Source organism: Lethenteron reissneri, unplaced genomic scaffold (genome assembly GCF_015708825.2).
Source record: "Lethenteron reissneri isolate LAM-NWPU_2019-01 unplaced genomic scaffold, ASM1570882v1 scaffold_1737, whole genome shotgun sequence".
In the NCBI taxonomy this organism is placed as follows: Eukaryota; Metazoa; Chordata; class Hyperoartia; order Petromyzontiformes; family Petromyzontidae; genus Lethenteron; species Lethenteron reissneri.
Genome location: NW_026891484.1, coordinates 1 through 17,004, shown reverse-complemented (window position 1 = coordinate 17,004; position 17,004 = coordinate 1). Strand labels below are relative to the sequence as shown.

The following is a 17,004-nucleotide window of genomic DNA, read 5'->3' as shown; positions in this document are numbered from 1 at the left end:
CTCCATCTGATCTGCATGGGTTTTCTCCATCTGATCTGCATGGGTTTTCTCCGGCTCCTCCAGTTTCCTCCCAGAGCCAAACACAATTACAACACACGTCATTGGTGTTGGGCAAATATCTCCTGTGTAGCAGGACCCTCCCTGAAAATAAGTGTGGTTGGCTTTCCCGAGTAAATAAATAGTTGTTATTGTTTATAATGAACGACCGCGTGGCGCAAGAGGGCGGTGTTTTATTTCGAGGCGTTTGGTAATTATTTTGCTGCTCTTCAAGATTTTATTTTATGTCGCTGGGGGGACTTTAAATCATCCCACGTGGCTTGGGGGAAATGCACAGTGATGCATTGTGTGTACCCCAGAAACGGCTGCCAGCCCGTTTTCGTAAAGAGGCGTTGGATATACTCGCGCCGTGGTGCGGCGGGATTGGTGGCTCGATGGTTGACGCACGGTGTTGCGAACCCAGCAACCAGCGTTCGATTCCCCACCCAGCACGCCTACCATGTCAGACCACTCCCGGGAACCCCCCCCCCCCCACTTCTGCATCCTGCACTGACCAACTTGGGTGATGTATGATCATACAACCCCCACATGATGACGTGCTGTGTGGGGAGGGGCATTCATCCAGCAGTGTTGTCGAAGGGCTGCAAGCCATCATCGCATTTAAAGTTGTATTTAAATAATTATACATTTTTCAAAAATGTTGATAAATGACTCTTGGGGAAAGAAAAAACATCGCTGCCCCCTACTGTGCGAACTCGGTGACGGCTGAACACGCGCCCGCCCCGCTCCGTGCTCGCAGGCACCCGCATCATCTACGACCGCAAGTTTCTGATGGAGTGCCGCAACTCGCCGCTGGCGCGCACGCCGCCCCCGCTGCTGCCGCACATCCCCGCGTGACCAACCCCCGGAAGAGCTCCCCCACCGCCGTCGTCAACGCGGCCAACGCCGCCGCCAGCGCCGCGGCCAGCGCCGCGGCCGCCTCGCCCAACGCGGGCGGCCAGCAGGCGGCCACTCCGACCGCGTCGCCCACCAAGGCGGTGGCGGAGAACAACGTGGCCAACCACAGCGACAAGCCAGGTCGGCACCACGTCTGCACGTGCCGCTGTGTCCGTGTGTGTGTGCGTGCGTCATTGTGCCCGCGCGCGCCATTGTGCGCGCGTCGTGTGTGGTGTGTGCGTGCGTCATTGTGCGCGTGTCGTGTGTGTGTGCGCGCACGCTGTGTGTGTGTGTGCGTGCGTCATTGTGCACGATTCGTGTGTGCGTGTGTCATTGTGCATGATTCGTGTGTGTGCGCGCGCACACGCGGTGTGCTTGCGCGGGCGGTGTGCGTCATTTTGCGCGTGTGGTGTGCGTAATTGTGCGTGCAGATGCATGCGACATTTTGTATTTTCTGTGCAGGTGCGTGCGGCATTTTGTATTTGCGTGCCTCGTTTTGTATTTGTGACAATTATCTGAATTGGGCCTGGGCCTCCCCTAGGTCGTCTCAGCCTCAAATGATTACCTGGTGCAGTGTGTAAATATCGCCACTGGGGACGGAGGTCAGGCATGGTGCTGGCCACCCACCCCTTCGCGTGTCGAAGGGGCGCTCGCTAACAGCACTTGCCCCAACAGTCTGTTAAGGCTATACGGGGATCTTTGTTTTTGATCGCGTTTGGGGGAGTGATGGTGTAGTGGTTAGCGCTCTGCGCTGTGATCCCAGCGACCTGAGTTTGATTCCTGGCCACGGCTAATATCAGTACCAAATATCTCAACAAATCGGCGTAAAAAATGAGTGCGTGGTGCAATATGTAAACATCAGGCCTCGGGAGACAAAGGTGGCTGGGTGTGGTAATGGCCATCACCCCCTACATTGCTCTGCTGCCCTGAATCAGTGCTCAATAACAGCACTTACCAAATCTGTGCGGCTATGGGAGACGTTTGGCCTGCTTTGTGCAATCTAATAGTGTACCTAGCCTGGCGCAACCGCCGCGGTAACGCCACGGACGCTTCCGGATGAATAGCGACGGCTCTCGTGGTCTGTGTGTCTAGTTCTGGTTACGCAACTCCTTTGTGTGCCGTGCCTGCCTCAAAAGGTGCTCGCGAAGCATCATTTGGGCCTGCAGCGTGATATGGACGAGTGGCGGTGTTTGCACGTGGACGTGTGTGTGAGGTGGGGGAGAGCCGTCTCGTCGCTGTGTGTACTGTGCTCTAGTCCTCTACACCCAGGTTCGATTCCAGGCTGTGATTCGCAATGTTTCATCCCCGTTGCTCCATCGGTATCGCCGTCATGAGACCCAACGTCCCCGTGCAGAAGCGGATACTGCAGAGTTGGCTCTGAAATTCTTTCACCTGACTTTTGGCCCACGCATCCTAGGGGGGGGGGGGGCGGGCAGCATTTTCCCACCCGCTCTTGTCACAGAGTACGACGTTCATCCACGGCACCGATATTCAAAACCTATATATTTTTAAATTCTCAGCGCTCCACTTTGGCCAAGTTAAGTGCAGAACCGAATTTCACGTTGTGGGTTTTATTTTGTGCAGTCATGGGTGACCCAGGCTGAGAACATCGCCCCACAACGCTTGTAGCCCCGCGTTAATCGCCGGCGGCTGAAACCTGTATCGTAACCCAGGATCACAGTTAGTCCCAGCTCAGTGCTCCGGCCTCTTGAGCCATGCGTCCATCTGTGAACAAAACTCACAACGGGCTCTGCCTCCACGGGGGGAGGGGGGGAGGCCAATAATTACTCCAGTATTTGTCTGAGCCGTTGTTTTTTTATTTGTGGAGCTGCTGCCAGTGTCGTTGTGCTGCCGGACGCTTGTCTATGTTCCGCTTGCCGCTTGCATCACCGGTGTCCGGGGGTTCTTCTGCCCCTGCTTCTCTCGAGGAAGTGGGCTCTGTGTGTGTGTGTCTTTGTTTTTGTGGGTGGGTGCGTATCGGATTTGTTTGTGCGCTGCGGGCAGCAGTGACTCTGTGGTCAGCACACCGTTACGAACCTGGTGACCTGAGTACGATTCCACCTCGTGGCCAACACCAGTCGGTCCTGGGCCTCCCCTAGGTCGACTCGGCCTCAAATTAGTATCTTGTGCAGTGTGGCGCTGTCCACCCACACTCGTGTGCTCTGTGTCGGCCTTCGCAGGTGCTCGCCCAACAGCACTTGCCCCGACAGTCCGTTAAGGCAATACGTGGATATCTTGTGTGTGTGAGAGCACCGACGGCTGTGTTTGTGCTGTGTTTGCCGGGCCACGCCCTGGCGCACTGACTGACGTGGGTCGTCTCTTTCTGTGTTCCCTGTTTGCATTCCGACATGCAGGGGAGGATGCTCAATTCGAGATGGACATCTAAATGGATGTCTCGCTGAAGATCCCAGCTGTTCCACTCGACAGTTTCCACCGCGCTCGTCTGGCTTGCACCCCGTTTCAGTCGCCCCCGTGCAAGGCGAACCGATGTTTTGTGTTCTAAGAAAAAAAATCATGAAAAGTTGGCATTAAACGGACACGTTATTATAGTACTTTAGAAAGCATGCTACTACTCCTGCGCTTATATTGTTGCCTTAAGGTAATCGTGTCTGCTCTCTACTCTTTTTTTAATCTAGTTTTTCAACCGAGCAGACGATTAAAGTCTACTTTTTAATTTGAACCCAAAGTTTAAAGACAACTTGGCTTCGAAAGGAAATGTGGCCATGGTGCCGTGTCGGTTCTGGCGTGTAACGGTGCCATCGCAAGTTTTGACTTTGATTAATTTTTTTTTCTAAAAATGTGTCGCTCAATCATGGCAATTGTTTTTTTTATTGCTATACAAAACGACCTCCATGGAATACGGCTGCAAATGGACTTGGCGAAATGTACGATTGCGAAACTTTTTCGTAGTTGATATGGGCGCGTGTCCTTGGCTAACGTCCGTGCAGAGTCTCTCGCTTGCTCGGTTTCACCGTTTCCTATCAAAAGCATGGCGCTCGACTCGCAAACAAACTAAAGCCGGAACGATTCTTTATCGAAGTTTTTAAAAGGAGTGCATTTCAGAAACGAACTCCCCTTTTTGAAGGTGTTAACTTCACAGTAAATTTTTTTTTGGTTCGCCAAGTCCCAAGATTGCCCCCCCCCCCCCCATCTTACCCGATGAATCCACCCGAGACGCTTAAACGTTGACGTAACTTGGGGGTGGAGCTGTTCTCTTGCAAGCTCCTCGCATCGCAGGAGCCGTCGTGCGGTGGGGAGGAGGATGATTCTGTGCCTCGTTGAGACTCCCAGTCCGGCATCTTCCACAAATCCTTCCTGAAAGGTCGGTTACTGTGCCTCGATGCAGGACTCTTTTTGGAACGTGCTTGTTTTGGATTTGGTTCCTGCGCTCGTTCCGCCTTGATTTAAGCCCGGCAGGAACGAGCCTCTCTCCCCCTCGTGTCTTTGCAACGATCGGCGGTGTGGAATTGAGGACATTTGAAGCCACCTGCCTCCCAACCAGCATGGAGAAGTGTGCGCGAGCGTGCGCGCTCACAGAAGTTTCTATCGATATTGTGGATTTTTTTTACAGTTCAGTCAGTTAATGTCATTGCAAGTGGAGGTGCTAAATGATTTGTATTTTTTTTTATCTCGTAACCCCGGAACTTGGCTCTTACCGAGAGGTGCCGCGTGCCTTCACGCCCAATGCAAATTTTAATTTAAAAAAGTGGCGCGTTCAGGCGACACGGGCTCGCGAAATCTTTGGTTGAACGAAATCCAACCCAGGTCAGGTGCCATTGACGCGAGTTAAATTGAATTACCTGGTCATATTTCTCAGCCTCTTGTGACCAGTGGCCAATCGGGGACTAATCCTGGACTCGGTGGCATCTTGGTCGCAGGATGTCGTGGATTCTCCCGTAACTTTGCGGCGTGAATATTTCTAAGCGGAAGTTTCATTTCTGTCCATGCGCGTCTGCGAAGTTGCATGCTCGTGAATTGCGAGTGGACGGGCCTCGCCATCACGCGGTGGTGGCGTCGAGACGCCCCCCCCCGGGGATCCCTTTGCGTCGGGTGAGTCCGCCGGCCTTTCCCGTTAGTCCGGAGGCGCCGGCTGCGAGCGCGCGTTGTGTTCCTAGCGAGCACCGGCCGGGGGGGGGGGGGGGGTTGTCTTGGTGCGTTGCCAATCCATCCGTGCGACGGCGTGCTTCGCCGTGCCCGGTCCTCCGTAGATGAGTTGCACGGAGGAAACCAACAACCGTCGTCTTCCTCTGCTAAGTCGACAGCAGCGCTGGCGACCTTGACCTTTGCCTCTCCGACGGGAGGGGCGGTGGGTCTGCCGCACAGGTCAAAGGGCACGTGGCGTGTGGCGGTGGCTCGTGCTCCTCGCCACAATGAGGAGGAGGGGTTGCTGTCGTGCAAATGCACTCCCTTAAAAAAAAATTTGGAAGCAGCAATTTTTTTCTTGACTCTTGAAAAGTTAATAAAACTTTTTTTAAACAGCGGTGCGTGCCAAAACGGCCCGGAAGGGTTGCGAGTCTGCGTGGAATTTCTCAAGATTCTGAACGCGTGCACCTGCAGCTTGCTGTATGGGGGGGAAAAAGTGTTGGCTCTCTTCGGCTTAAACCGCAGCGACGCTCCCCGCTCCTCCCCTCGGTTCTTGGCTTTTGTTTTGGACTTCTCTCCGGAAAGGGATGAGATGAGGGCGAGGGACCGATTTACTTTTGTTCCGTGGAGCCCGTGAGGGTGGGGTGGGGGAGTGTGTGGGTGGCAACAAATGCCCTTGTTCATACTGTGATTGTGTTTGACTACCAGCCGGAGTCGCGTGCGAGAAGTTGAAATTGTGCTTGCGTTGAGATGAATGGGATGTGTACAGTTCACATTTCTGAAATTAAAGGTTACAACAAAAAGGTGAACAGCAGCACCACGGCGTTGGAGCTTTTTGTGCGTCGTGGCTTCCTGTGAACTTTCCTCGTCGATTTGCTGCCCCCTCCATCCGTGTTGAAGACTCGGTCGAGACCACACACACCGCGACCGTCTCAACCACCACACTGCATGGCACAACAAACATCGCCACACTTCAACCACCACCACTGCAGGCCACAACGCACATTGCTCAAACACTCGCTCACCACACTGGGTTCAACCACCACCACACTGCAGGTCGCAACAACGACATCCACTCGCCACACCACGCCCAACCACCACCACACTCGAATCACAATGCACATCACTCCTCCACTTACCACAACTACACTGAACCACCACTGCAAGTCGCAACAACGAACGTCCACTCGCCACATTATGCTCAACCTCCACTCACCGTTATCCTCTCTCCCCCGAGCTCTCAGGACAATGGCTCAAGTCGAGAAACGTGTTAGCTTCTTTCTCTGTTTATTTAGCGCCTTTTGATTGTGAACTTGTACAAATATATCGATACCCTCAGACACTAGGAATAGCCTTCACAGGGCACAAGGGGTAACTACACTTCAGCCAGGACAGCCAACAGAGACTGCCTGGCTGACGACGCCGAGAAGGTGAAGACGGTGACGAAGACTGCAGCAGCCCTACGGGATCCCACTCCAAACAACAGCCCCGAACCTTCGCTCGGGGTCCCCTTTTATCCTCCTGGCCACGCCCCCCTTCTGGAACCTACTCGTGAGCTCCCGAGCTTACCTCACGTGCCCCCTCTATAACCTTTGCCCCACACCCCCCTCTCTGCTTATCACGTGACCTGACTGACGGATTCCTGCAGTATAAATAGTCTGATTGCATTAGTATTTAAACGACTTCCTGAAGATGCTCGTCGACGTTTCCAGCCAAACGTCGCGAATCTCAAGTCGCTGAATGTGGTCGTGAGAATTGGCTCTTCGAGTCGTCTGAGAGCGAGCGGGAGCTCTCAGGACAGACGCGTGTGCACCCCGTGGCGATTTGCTTGGCTACGTGAATGGGTGGGGGGGTGAGCAAGCGAATGGTTGAGTGGACGGAAGGAGTGGGTGAGTGAGTGGACTGGTGACGGTGAGCGAGTGGGTGTCGACAAATGGGTGAGTGAGTGGATGTGTGGTTGGGTGATGGTTTGCTGGTGATAGTGAATGAGGGGTGATTGAGGGTGAGTACGGGTAAGTGTACAACGCCTGCGGTGGTGAAAGTCTACCCTGAAACCAGACGACTTTTCCTTTGGATCTTTCGGTCAAGTCGCGTAGATGGAGAACATACAACAGATTAAAAAACCACGACGTTTCGATCGCAACACAAGCGGTGTTTTTTTTTCCCTGATGATGACCGCTTGTGTTACCATCGAAACGTCGTGGGTTTTTTTATCTTTTTTTTATTTTTCTCTATCCACGTGACTTTACCGAAAGAACCAAAGAATACGAATTCCTGCAGTCACGAAAGTTTCAAGTCAAATTTCAGACGACCACCTTCCTCCGTGCTCCGAGCTCCGTGCGAGTCTCTTCCACTCCCCTCTCGCAGGGGAGTGGAACTCGTTCCGTGCCGAGGTCCGCGTGGCACTGTGAGGACGTTTGGCGGCGGCGGGCGAGCGACGCGCCTCGACGCGCTCCGCTGCGCCGCTGACAAAGAACGACGCTCAACCATAGCCCAGGCCGCCCTCGCAGAGGCGATTCGAGGGCGACGCGGAGACGACCACGCGATGTAACACGAGCTGTGTTCCTGGGTGCGAGGTGTTATTTTTTAATGGCTCATGCCTAAACAGTATAGAAAGTTGCTATTATTCTCCACTAACTTTGCTTTCGTGACCAGGACTTTGTGTGAAGGAAAGAGACAAGGGGCCGTCCATAAATGACGTCACGCGATTTTGGACGATTTTTACCCCCCCCCCTTCTTCACACGGCGTCACAAAGTCAGACCCCCCTCAAATATGACGTCACAAAGCTCTGCCCCCCCCCCCCCCCAAAATAAAACATGCTTCAAATCGCTTTAAACTATTGTCATTGTAGTGCGTATTTTATGTGGCGCTGCACTCTGATGTTGTAGGAGAAAACATTAAAAAGTCTATTTAATTAAGTAGAACGTGGTGTCTATATTTATTTAAAGTTGCGCATTTTGATGTGACGTCACATTTCTCAAACCCTCCCCCCCCTCGTCACAAATGTCTGACCCCCCCCCCCCCCCGAGGTGCGTGACGTCATTTATGGACGGCCCCCAAATGCACACCACGTTTTCTCATTGAAAATATTTACATTTCAAAATAGCACTATCCTGGTCACAAAAGCAAAGTTCGTAGGGAATAATCGCCACTTTCTGTACTTTTGAGGCATAATCAATTAGGAAATAACACTTCCTACCCCAGAGACAATTGTTTTGTTTTGCAGTCATCGCAGCGTCGCTCGCCTCGTCAAGAATATGCGCCCCCTGCAGTAGCCGATGATCAGTGCCGCCGACACACACTTGGGTTGGATCTCGTAAATGTATAAATGTGTCGTTAAACCCGCCACCACCCGACACAGCCAACTAGTAAGGGTCGTCACGTAAACAGAACATGGCCAATTCGTCACTAGTACAGCACTAGTGCATAGTGTAGTAGCGTAGCATATAGTAGTGTATACTGTAGTGTATAGTAGTGTATAGTGTAGTAGTGTATAGTCGTGTATAGTGTAGTGTATAAAGTAGTGTATATAGTAGTATACTAGTACAGCACACCGGTGTGTTGGAGAGCCAAGCCACAACATTTACAATCTGAGTACGACGTTTCGCCAGTAATTACAACCAGCTTCATCAGGCGACAGCCAAAAATGGATGTCGCTCTCCAACACACCGGTTAGTGCTGTACTTGTGACGAATTGGCCACGTTCTGTTTAGGTGACAACCCTTACTAGTTGGCTTTGTCGGGTGGCGGGTTTAACGACACATTTATACATTTACGAGATCTCACCAACAAAACCTGTATTATGGATGCTATTGCTCGCGAAAGCCTCCTACTACAACTGCTGCGTGTGAAACTGATCTGTCTGGCGTGACCAGCTGAATGTGAAATTGCAGTTGTCGCTTCTGCATCGACATCGGTAGCCGTGCGACAACAACAACAATAATAATAAGACGACGACGCAGGGGAGATGCTCGCGGTGACGGGTGGAGATCGTCTGCGGCAGTCTCGAAGTGGGGGCCTCGTGTGGCCGCGGCGGTTCACGTGAAATGAAGTTGCGGCCGCGTCCAGAATGTGGCCAACAGCCCCGCAGGGGCCTAGAACATCGGGTTTTGGTGGTGGTGTGGCCTAGAACATCGGGTGTTTGGTGGTGGTGGTGGCCGGGGCGGCGGTGGTGGCCGTGTGGTTGGAGGGGCACGGCACGGCGAACACGGCCGACACGAGGGCCTGGTAGACGGCGGCCAGGCCCAGGGACACGAGCAGCCACACCTTGCCCTCGTCCTGCGGCCACACGCACGGCACACCGATACAGTTTTGGTTCCCTTACTCGACTATTTGGATCACGCGGTTGACAGTCATTGTAGTAGTTCGGGCAGGTAGGTGGGGGGGTCACGCATCGGTTCCCCGACGCGTGCCGCTGGACGGGAGGTGATGGGCTGGTCTTTTGTGGGGGTCATTGGCAAAAATATGCAAACGCGTCCTTGAAGAGCGGGAAATCCAACATCCGAAATGTTGGAATCCAAAACGCGCTCCTACTCAATACGGTTCTAACAGTTGCGATTGTGATGCGGTAGGGGACGATTCATGCTGTGTGTAATCCTCGCCGAGTAATGTTTATACTACAATTAACGGGATCTCGGAGGTAAGTTCTGCGGTGTCAGCTTCCGCAGGGCGTTCTCCGCCACGCGGGGCGACGCGCCACTCAGATGCGTTGCCCCGTGGTGTGACGCCGGTCACGCGAGTGGGTTGTGCTATCGGAAGACTCACCAGCACGCCGCTCTTGTACCACCAGAGCTGCAACGACAAGACACGCGCACAGGGCCACTCGCACCAACTCGTGCAACTGTGTTCTCTGAGTGTGCTACAAAGACAGATCCCCCTGTAGCCTGAACAGACTGTTGGGGCAAGTGCTGTTAGCGAGCTGCTATGAAGGCCGGCACGGTACACGATGGGGTGGGTGGCCAGCACCACACCCGGCCGCCTTTGTCTCCCAAGTGGCGATGTTTACACATCGCACCTGGTACTCATTTGAGGCTGAGTCGACCTAGGGGAGGAAAGGGACCGGTTCGGATAATCGTCACTGGTGATCGTCACTGGTGTTGGCCGCCGGATTCGCAGCGCAGCGCAGCGCGCTAACCGCTACACCACCGCTCCCCGAGACCCCCACCACTGACCGGCGGGGTGAAGTATGGTCGCATATACCCTCGCGACCCTAATATCACGCCCAATCATTTGGTGACATTAACAATAATAACCGAATAATCGAATTCATGATGACGATAATATTTCTTAGTCTCCTGCTGCACAACAGTAGGAACCAGGAAGAAAAACCACGCGTACGCGTGGCTTCTGCGTAGTGGTCTGGTGGTGATGCTGATGCTGCATTGGCCCTGGTGCACAAATAAACAAACGCTCAACACATTCCGCAATACCACTGTGTGACCGTAAAAGGGAAAATGTATAATTTGTGACGTTTCGGGCAATGGCCTTTCGTTTACGTGCCATAATATAATTTGATCTTTTAGAAATCAATGTATATTGGGGGTGAAAAATCAATTAATATAATTGACATTACAAGCTGAAAAACTGGCTAAATTTGGTCTTCATGGGAAGTAATGGGATCTTATTAAGATAATGGATAGACCGGGGGGGGGGCACCCCTTTTATTTCGAGGACACGTGCTGCACTGGTCGGTGGAATATCTGCCATGCCCTGAGCACACAGACACAACCAGGGAGAGTGTGGGGAGAGCGTGGGGAGAGTGGGGAGAGTGTGGGGAGAGCGTGGGGAGAGCGTGGGAGAGTGGGGAGAGCGTGGGGAGAGCGTGGGAGAGTGGGGAGGTGCAGGGAGAGTGGGGAGAGTGCAGGGAGAGTGGGGAGAGTGGGGTGGAGTGCGTGGAGAGCGTGGGGAGAGTGCAGGAGTGTGGGGAGAGTGTGGGGAAGTGGGGAGTGCGTGGGAAGAGCGTGGGGAGAGTGGGGAGAGTGCAGGGAGAGTGGGGAGAGTGGGGTGGAGTGCGTGGAGAGCGTGACCCCGCAGCTCGTGGTGAGCGTGCCCAGGGGGTAGTGGTGAGCCGCACGCCACCGCCGCACTCACCATGAAGAGCCACACGGAGCCGCTCACTGCAACAGACGGAGACACAAACAGCGCGAAGCGTCACTGCGCTGCAAATTACACTTCGCCAGGCGCGGTGCGTCCACGAGGGGGCGTTGCGGCGCCGCCCCACCAAATACTGGTCTATAAATAGTGTTGTGTTCACATGTTTTAATAAAATGATTCTTTCAACGTGGATTGTTTCTATTATAAACGGCTGCAACACGGCCGTCTGATTTGTCTCTGGCGGCTGTGAAGGCGTCCCGAGTGAGAGATGTCCCCCTTCAGTCACTGCCATCAGCTTCTTCTTGGTTCTTTCGGTAAAGTCACGTAGAAGGGAAGTAATAAAATAATACAAATAAAACATAATAGAATAATTCTCACGACGTTTCGGCCACAACGCAAGCAGCCGTCCTCGGGTGAAGAACAGGTCTGTCGGAAACACAGCCTCTGAATGGGCACCACCAGGCTTGGCAGCTTATATTTCTTTCCGACAGACCTGTTCTTCACCTGAGGACGGCTGCTTGCGTTGTGGCCGAAACGTCGTGAGAATTATTTTATTGTTTTATTTTAATTATTTTATTACTTTCCTTCTACGTGACTTTACCGAAAGAACCAAGAAGATGAATCCCTGCAGTCACGAAAGCTTTAAATCGAAATTTAACTGCCATCAGCTTCTCACATTGTAGCCACGCCGTTTGAGACGCAATCAAAAGCTGTGAAGAAGTCTGCAATGAGAGACGATGTCGCGGCGCGAGGTTGCGCTGTGCGAACACCGCAGGTCACGGCCTACAGGTGGATGTAGGACGGCGTGTGGCTGGTACGGTGCGGTACGCGGTGTCTTGATTGCCGTGGCTAATCTGTGGAGCCGTGTCAGCTGATCTGCAATTGTTCTTTCGGCTTTTGGCAGTGCCAACGGGGTTGTGTAGTGTGGACTTGAGGGTCATGGGGACAGCATTTGAGTGCTTTGTTGTTTTGTCGAATTGTTTATGAATGCCTACCGTTGGTAGATAAGAGAGCTGTATCACTATCACGGGAAGGCCAATAACACGACGAGGTTTTTCTTCACTACGACGCTCTCTTGTCAGCAGAGGTCACTCACAACAGCCCCACCTGGTGGAGACGCCACGAGCCGCCACTGCGTTTCACTTCGTGTGCACATGAGCACAGCAATCGCCCCCTTATCGTATCAACGCGTCCTGCAACTCAACCGTGTCATTGTGTCCATGAGCAGCCTACAAATAACCTGCCCGAGCCGACTCGCGACGCAGGGAATTCGTCATCAAACACTGACTTGGGTTAGATCGCGTAAATATACAAATGTGTCGTTACACCCGTCACCACCCGACACAGCCAACTAGTAAGGGTTGTCACGTGAACAGAACGTGGCCAATTCGTCACTAGTACAGCACTAGTGTAGTGTATAGTGTAGTGTATAGTGTAGTGTATTGTAGTGTAGTGTATAGTAGTGTATAGTGTAGTGTATAGTAGTGTAGTGTAGTGTATAGTAGTGTATAGTGTAGTGTATAGTGTAGTGTATATAGTGTATAGTGTAGTGTATAGTGTAGTGTATAGTCGTGTATAGTGTAGTGTATAGTGTAGTGTATAGTAGTGTAAAGTGTAGTGTATAGTGTAGTGTATAGTCGTGTATAGTGTAGTGTATAGTGTAGTGTATAGTGTAGTGTATTATAGTGTATAGTGTAGTGTTATGTATGTATAGTCGTGTATAGTGTAGTGTATAGTGTAGTGTATAGTAGTGTAAAGTGTAGTGTATAGTGTAGTGTATAGTCGTGTATAGTGTAGTGTATAGTCGTGTATAGTGTAGTGTATAGTGTAGTGTATAGTAGTGTATAGTGTTGTGTATAATGTAGTGTATAGTGTAGTGTTATAGTGTATAGTGTAGTGCAGGGGTCCTCAAACTTTTTAAACAGGGGGCCAGTTCACTGTCCCTCAGACCGTTGGAGGGCCGGACTATAGTCAAAAAAACTATGAACAAATTCCTATGCACACTGGATATATCTTATTTTGAAGTGAAGAAACAAAACGGGAACAAATACAATATTTAAAATGAAGAACAAGTAAAGTTAAATCAACAAACTTGCCAGTATTTCAATGGGAACTATGGGCCTGCTTTGGCTAATGAGATGGTCAATGTCCGGTTCCATATTTGTCACTGCTAGTCGTAACAAGTGATGCAAGTGTGCATCCGTTAGTCTAGATCTGGTTGGAGATTTCAAATGTCATTCTGGAAAAAGTCTGTTCACAGACATAAGTGCTGCCAAAGATGGTTGCCATTTTGAGTGCATGGTTCCTGAGATGAGGATATGTCTCAGAGGGAGAGATGCATAGAAATTATGAAGGCTGCTTGACTTGAATGCGTCTTTCAGAGAGTCACAATTCTGCAGTTCAGCCAGTTCCATTTGGTAAATTGTATCCACATTTTCAATGGCAATAGAAAATGGGTTACGGAAAAGCTGTATGTCCTGTTCATGGAGATGAAGCTCTTTAAATCCAAATTGGAACTCCTTTTGCAATTTTTCCAGTGAATCCACACATGTTTTGTTTGGGAATGCAACCAATGGTTTTTCCGCTAACAGATTTTGAGTTGTGGGGAGATGGCAGAAGTTTTCCTCCTCACTTGTTTGATGAGGAGGCCTAATTTTACTTCAAATGCTTTGACATGTGATTGCATATCACAGATGAGCTTCCCCTTTCCTTGAAGTTGCACATTGAAACTGTTGAGTAGCTCTGTTGCCTGTCAGAAAGGCAAGTGCCATTTCCATTCTGCATCATTGAGCTCTGGTACTTCTTTTTTTCTAAAGCAGAAAATCTGTAATCTGTGGAAGTAAGTCATATAAACGTTTCAAAACTCTCCCTCGACTCAGCCAACGGACTTCTGTGTGATACAGAACATACATCTCAACATTTAGCTCAGACAGAAATTCCTGAAATTGTCTGTGGTTTAGTGCATGAGCTCTAATGAAGTTAACACAAGATACCACAATTTCATAACAGAGTCCCACTTCAGTGATTTACTACACAGCGCTTGTTGGTGGATGAGGCAGTGTATGGCTATTGGATGAGAATGGTTATGTTTGTCCATCTCTTGGTTAATGCGCAATTACTCCTTTCTTAGACCCCACCATGCTAGGAGCACCATCAGTTGTCACACTGGCCAGTTTAACCCAGTTCAGCTCCAAACCATTCACAGTTTGGCAAAACTTTTCATAGATATCCTCTCTTCTTGGTTCTTTCGGTAAAGTCACGTAGAAGGGAAGTAATAAAATAATAAAATAAAACATAATAAAATAATTTGCATATCAAGAGGAATTTAGCATATTTATGGGAAATGCAGGAATGTTATTAGTACTACATATGCAGCACGGGCATATGTAGTACTAATCACATTCTTGCATTTCCATAAATATGCTAAATTCCTCTTGATATGCAAATTATTTTGTCAAGGCTCTTTCCCCCGTTTCCAACCCAGCTTATATATGCTCCAAGCTCGTGTGCTGTTTCATTCAGATGCTGTCTCCCCAACAGACCTGGTTTTCACCTGAGGACGGCTGCTTGCGTTGTGGCCGAAACGTCGTGAGAATTATTTTATTATGTTTTATTTTATATTTATTACTTCCCTTCTATGTGACTTTACCGAAAGAACCAAGAAGATGAATCCCTGCAGTCACGAAAGCTTTAAATCGAAAGATATCCTCTCCTGTAGTTGTTCCTTTGATGCTTTGCAGTACAGCAAGCTCTTCTGTGACTTCGAAATAGTCATTCGTCCCACGAATAAAATTAGAAGTTGTGCAGAATCACGAACATCATTGCTTTCGTCGAGTGCCAAGGAAAATAGGAAAGTTTTTTTTGTGGAGTTTTGCAAATGCTGATGCAAATTGTCTCCATTTCTTCAATCTTCCGTGTAATTGTAGGTCCTGAAAGACTCACTGTACTAAATAAATCGGCCTTCTCTGGACGCATCTCTTTGGCAACAGAAAGAAGGCATTCTTTAACAAATTCTCCCTCCACGAATGGTCTGCCAGTGCACGCTATTAGCTTGGCAACTTGAAAACTTGCTCGCAGTGATGAAATATTTAGCTGCTTCTGCTTCACAAAAGTATTTTGCTGAGTTGTTAATGTATTTTTCAGTTTTAATATTTTATCTTTTCCCACTTCTCCGACCAAACAATCATATTTATCTTCATGTTGAGTTTCATAGTGTCGACGTAAATTGTATTCTTTGAACACAGACACTATATTCTGGCATATCAGACACACAGCTCTTTCCTTGTACTGCATGAAAAAGTAATCATAAGTCCACTGTTCTTTGAATATCCTACACTCCGAGTCAGTTTTTCTCTTTCTTGACATCATTGTTCCTAGGGAGTCAAATTGCTATTAGTAAAATACCAATATATACAGCGCTACAAAAACAATATACCAGCAATAACTTTGCCCAAACAGAGACATACAGAATGCACTGCCCATCAATGCAGTCTGATTGGGGGAACTCCGCCCCCTCTCCCTCTTCCACCAATGACCGTCCTTCTCATGTAGAAAAAAAGTAACAGACAGGCAGCGGCGGCAAAAACACCCGGCGGGCCGGATAAATGTCCTCGGCGGGCCGCATGTGGCCCGCGGGCCGTAGTTTGAGGACCCCTGGTGTAGTGTATAGTAGTGTATAGTGTAGTAGACTAGTACAGCACACCGGCGTGTTGGAGAGCCAAGCCACAACATTTACAATCTGAGTACGACGTTTCGCCAGTATTTACGACCAGCTTCATCAGGCGTAGATGTGGTAACGACGCTTCTGCGCTCTTGCGCCACGTGGAGGGGGATGGTTACTGAGTCCACGGGTACGTTTTGCATGCGCATTATGGGAGCCCTTTAAACTGATTTGTGTCTGCGCGACATTGCCGTGCCCCCACGCGGCAACGCGGCTTGTTCACGCGGCAACGCGGATTGTTCACGCGGCAACGCGGCTTGTTCACGCGGCAACGCGGCTTGTTCACGCGGCAACACAGTCTGTTCACGCGGCACTCACGCGCCACGCTGAGGGCCAGGAGGGCCATTTCGGGCTGCCGCACCAGCGTCGTCGTGGCCGCCCGCACACGATCGTGGACACCTGCGGCGAGGGGGGGTGTGAGGTGGGGGGTGGGGGGGGGAGGTGGGGGGAGAAGGGGGGTGTGGTGGGGGGTGGGGGGGGCGAGGTGGGGGGGGGAGACGAGGGGGGGTGGGGGGGGCGAGGTGGGGGGGGAGACGAGGGGGGCGAAGGGGCGAGCGGGTGAGGTGGGGGGGGGGGGATGAGAGGGGGGCGGGAGGAGGTGGGGGGGGACGAGGGGGGGGGGGCAAGGGGGGGCATCAGCCGCGTGTGGTGGTACCGAGCTCACACGAACGCGAAGCAGTGCCCCCCCCCCGCCTCTCAGACCGCCGTCTCCGCTCCTGCTGCCGCCTCGCCCCCTGCACACTCCCCCTTCCTCAGCGCAGAGTCCGCCCACTGGCATCTCTCCGTGCAGGTGGCACGACCGGTGTGACACGTGTAGTAGTAGCTACTACAGCTACTACAGTCGTTGTAGTAGCTACTACAGCTACTACTACACGTGTAGTAGCTACACATGCTACGGGCCCCGCACTTTCAAGGGCCCCGCGATAAACGCTTTCAAGCTATCAATTCCGCTTCAGTGATTCTGCACTTGCTCTATTACTATAGCACTATACCGCCTTCAACTTTTACGAACGACTGGGTGTTTAAAGTTAGCGATTTGTCGTTTTAGCTGGCTGTATAGCAAATGAAAACATACAATTACTTTCCTGTGCAAGTTAAACATGTATGTGTTTTAATATTTACATGTTTTATTTTATTTAGGGCCCCTTCATAACACGCATGCTACAGGCTCCGC

General features: G+C 51.0%; 1 protein-coding gene across 1 annotated transcript; it reads left to right on the top strand.

Moving 5' to 3' along the window:
• Nucleotides 1–796: 796 nt before the first annotated feature.
• Nucleotides 797–5,830, top strand: LOC133339278 (eukaryotic translation initiation factor 4E-binding protein 1-like; the record flags this gene model as incomplete). Its single annotated transcript, XM_061547412.1, is given in 3 exon segments — nt 797–886; nt 889–1,074; nt 3,288–5,830. Coding segments are annotated over 3 exon segments (308 nt in total), but the record flags the coding sequence as incomplete, so codon positions are not given.
• Between the last annotated feature and the right edge of the window lie 11,174 nt (nt 5,831–17,004).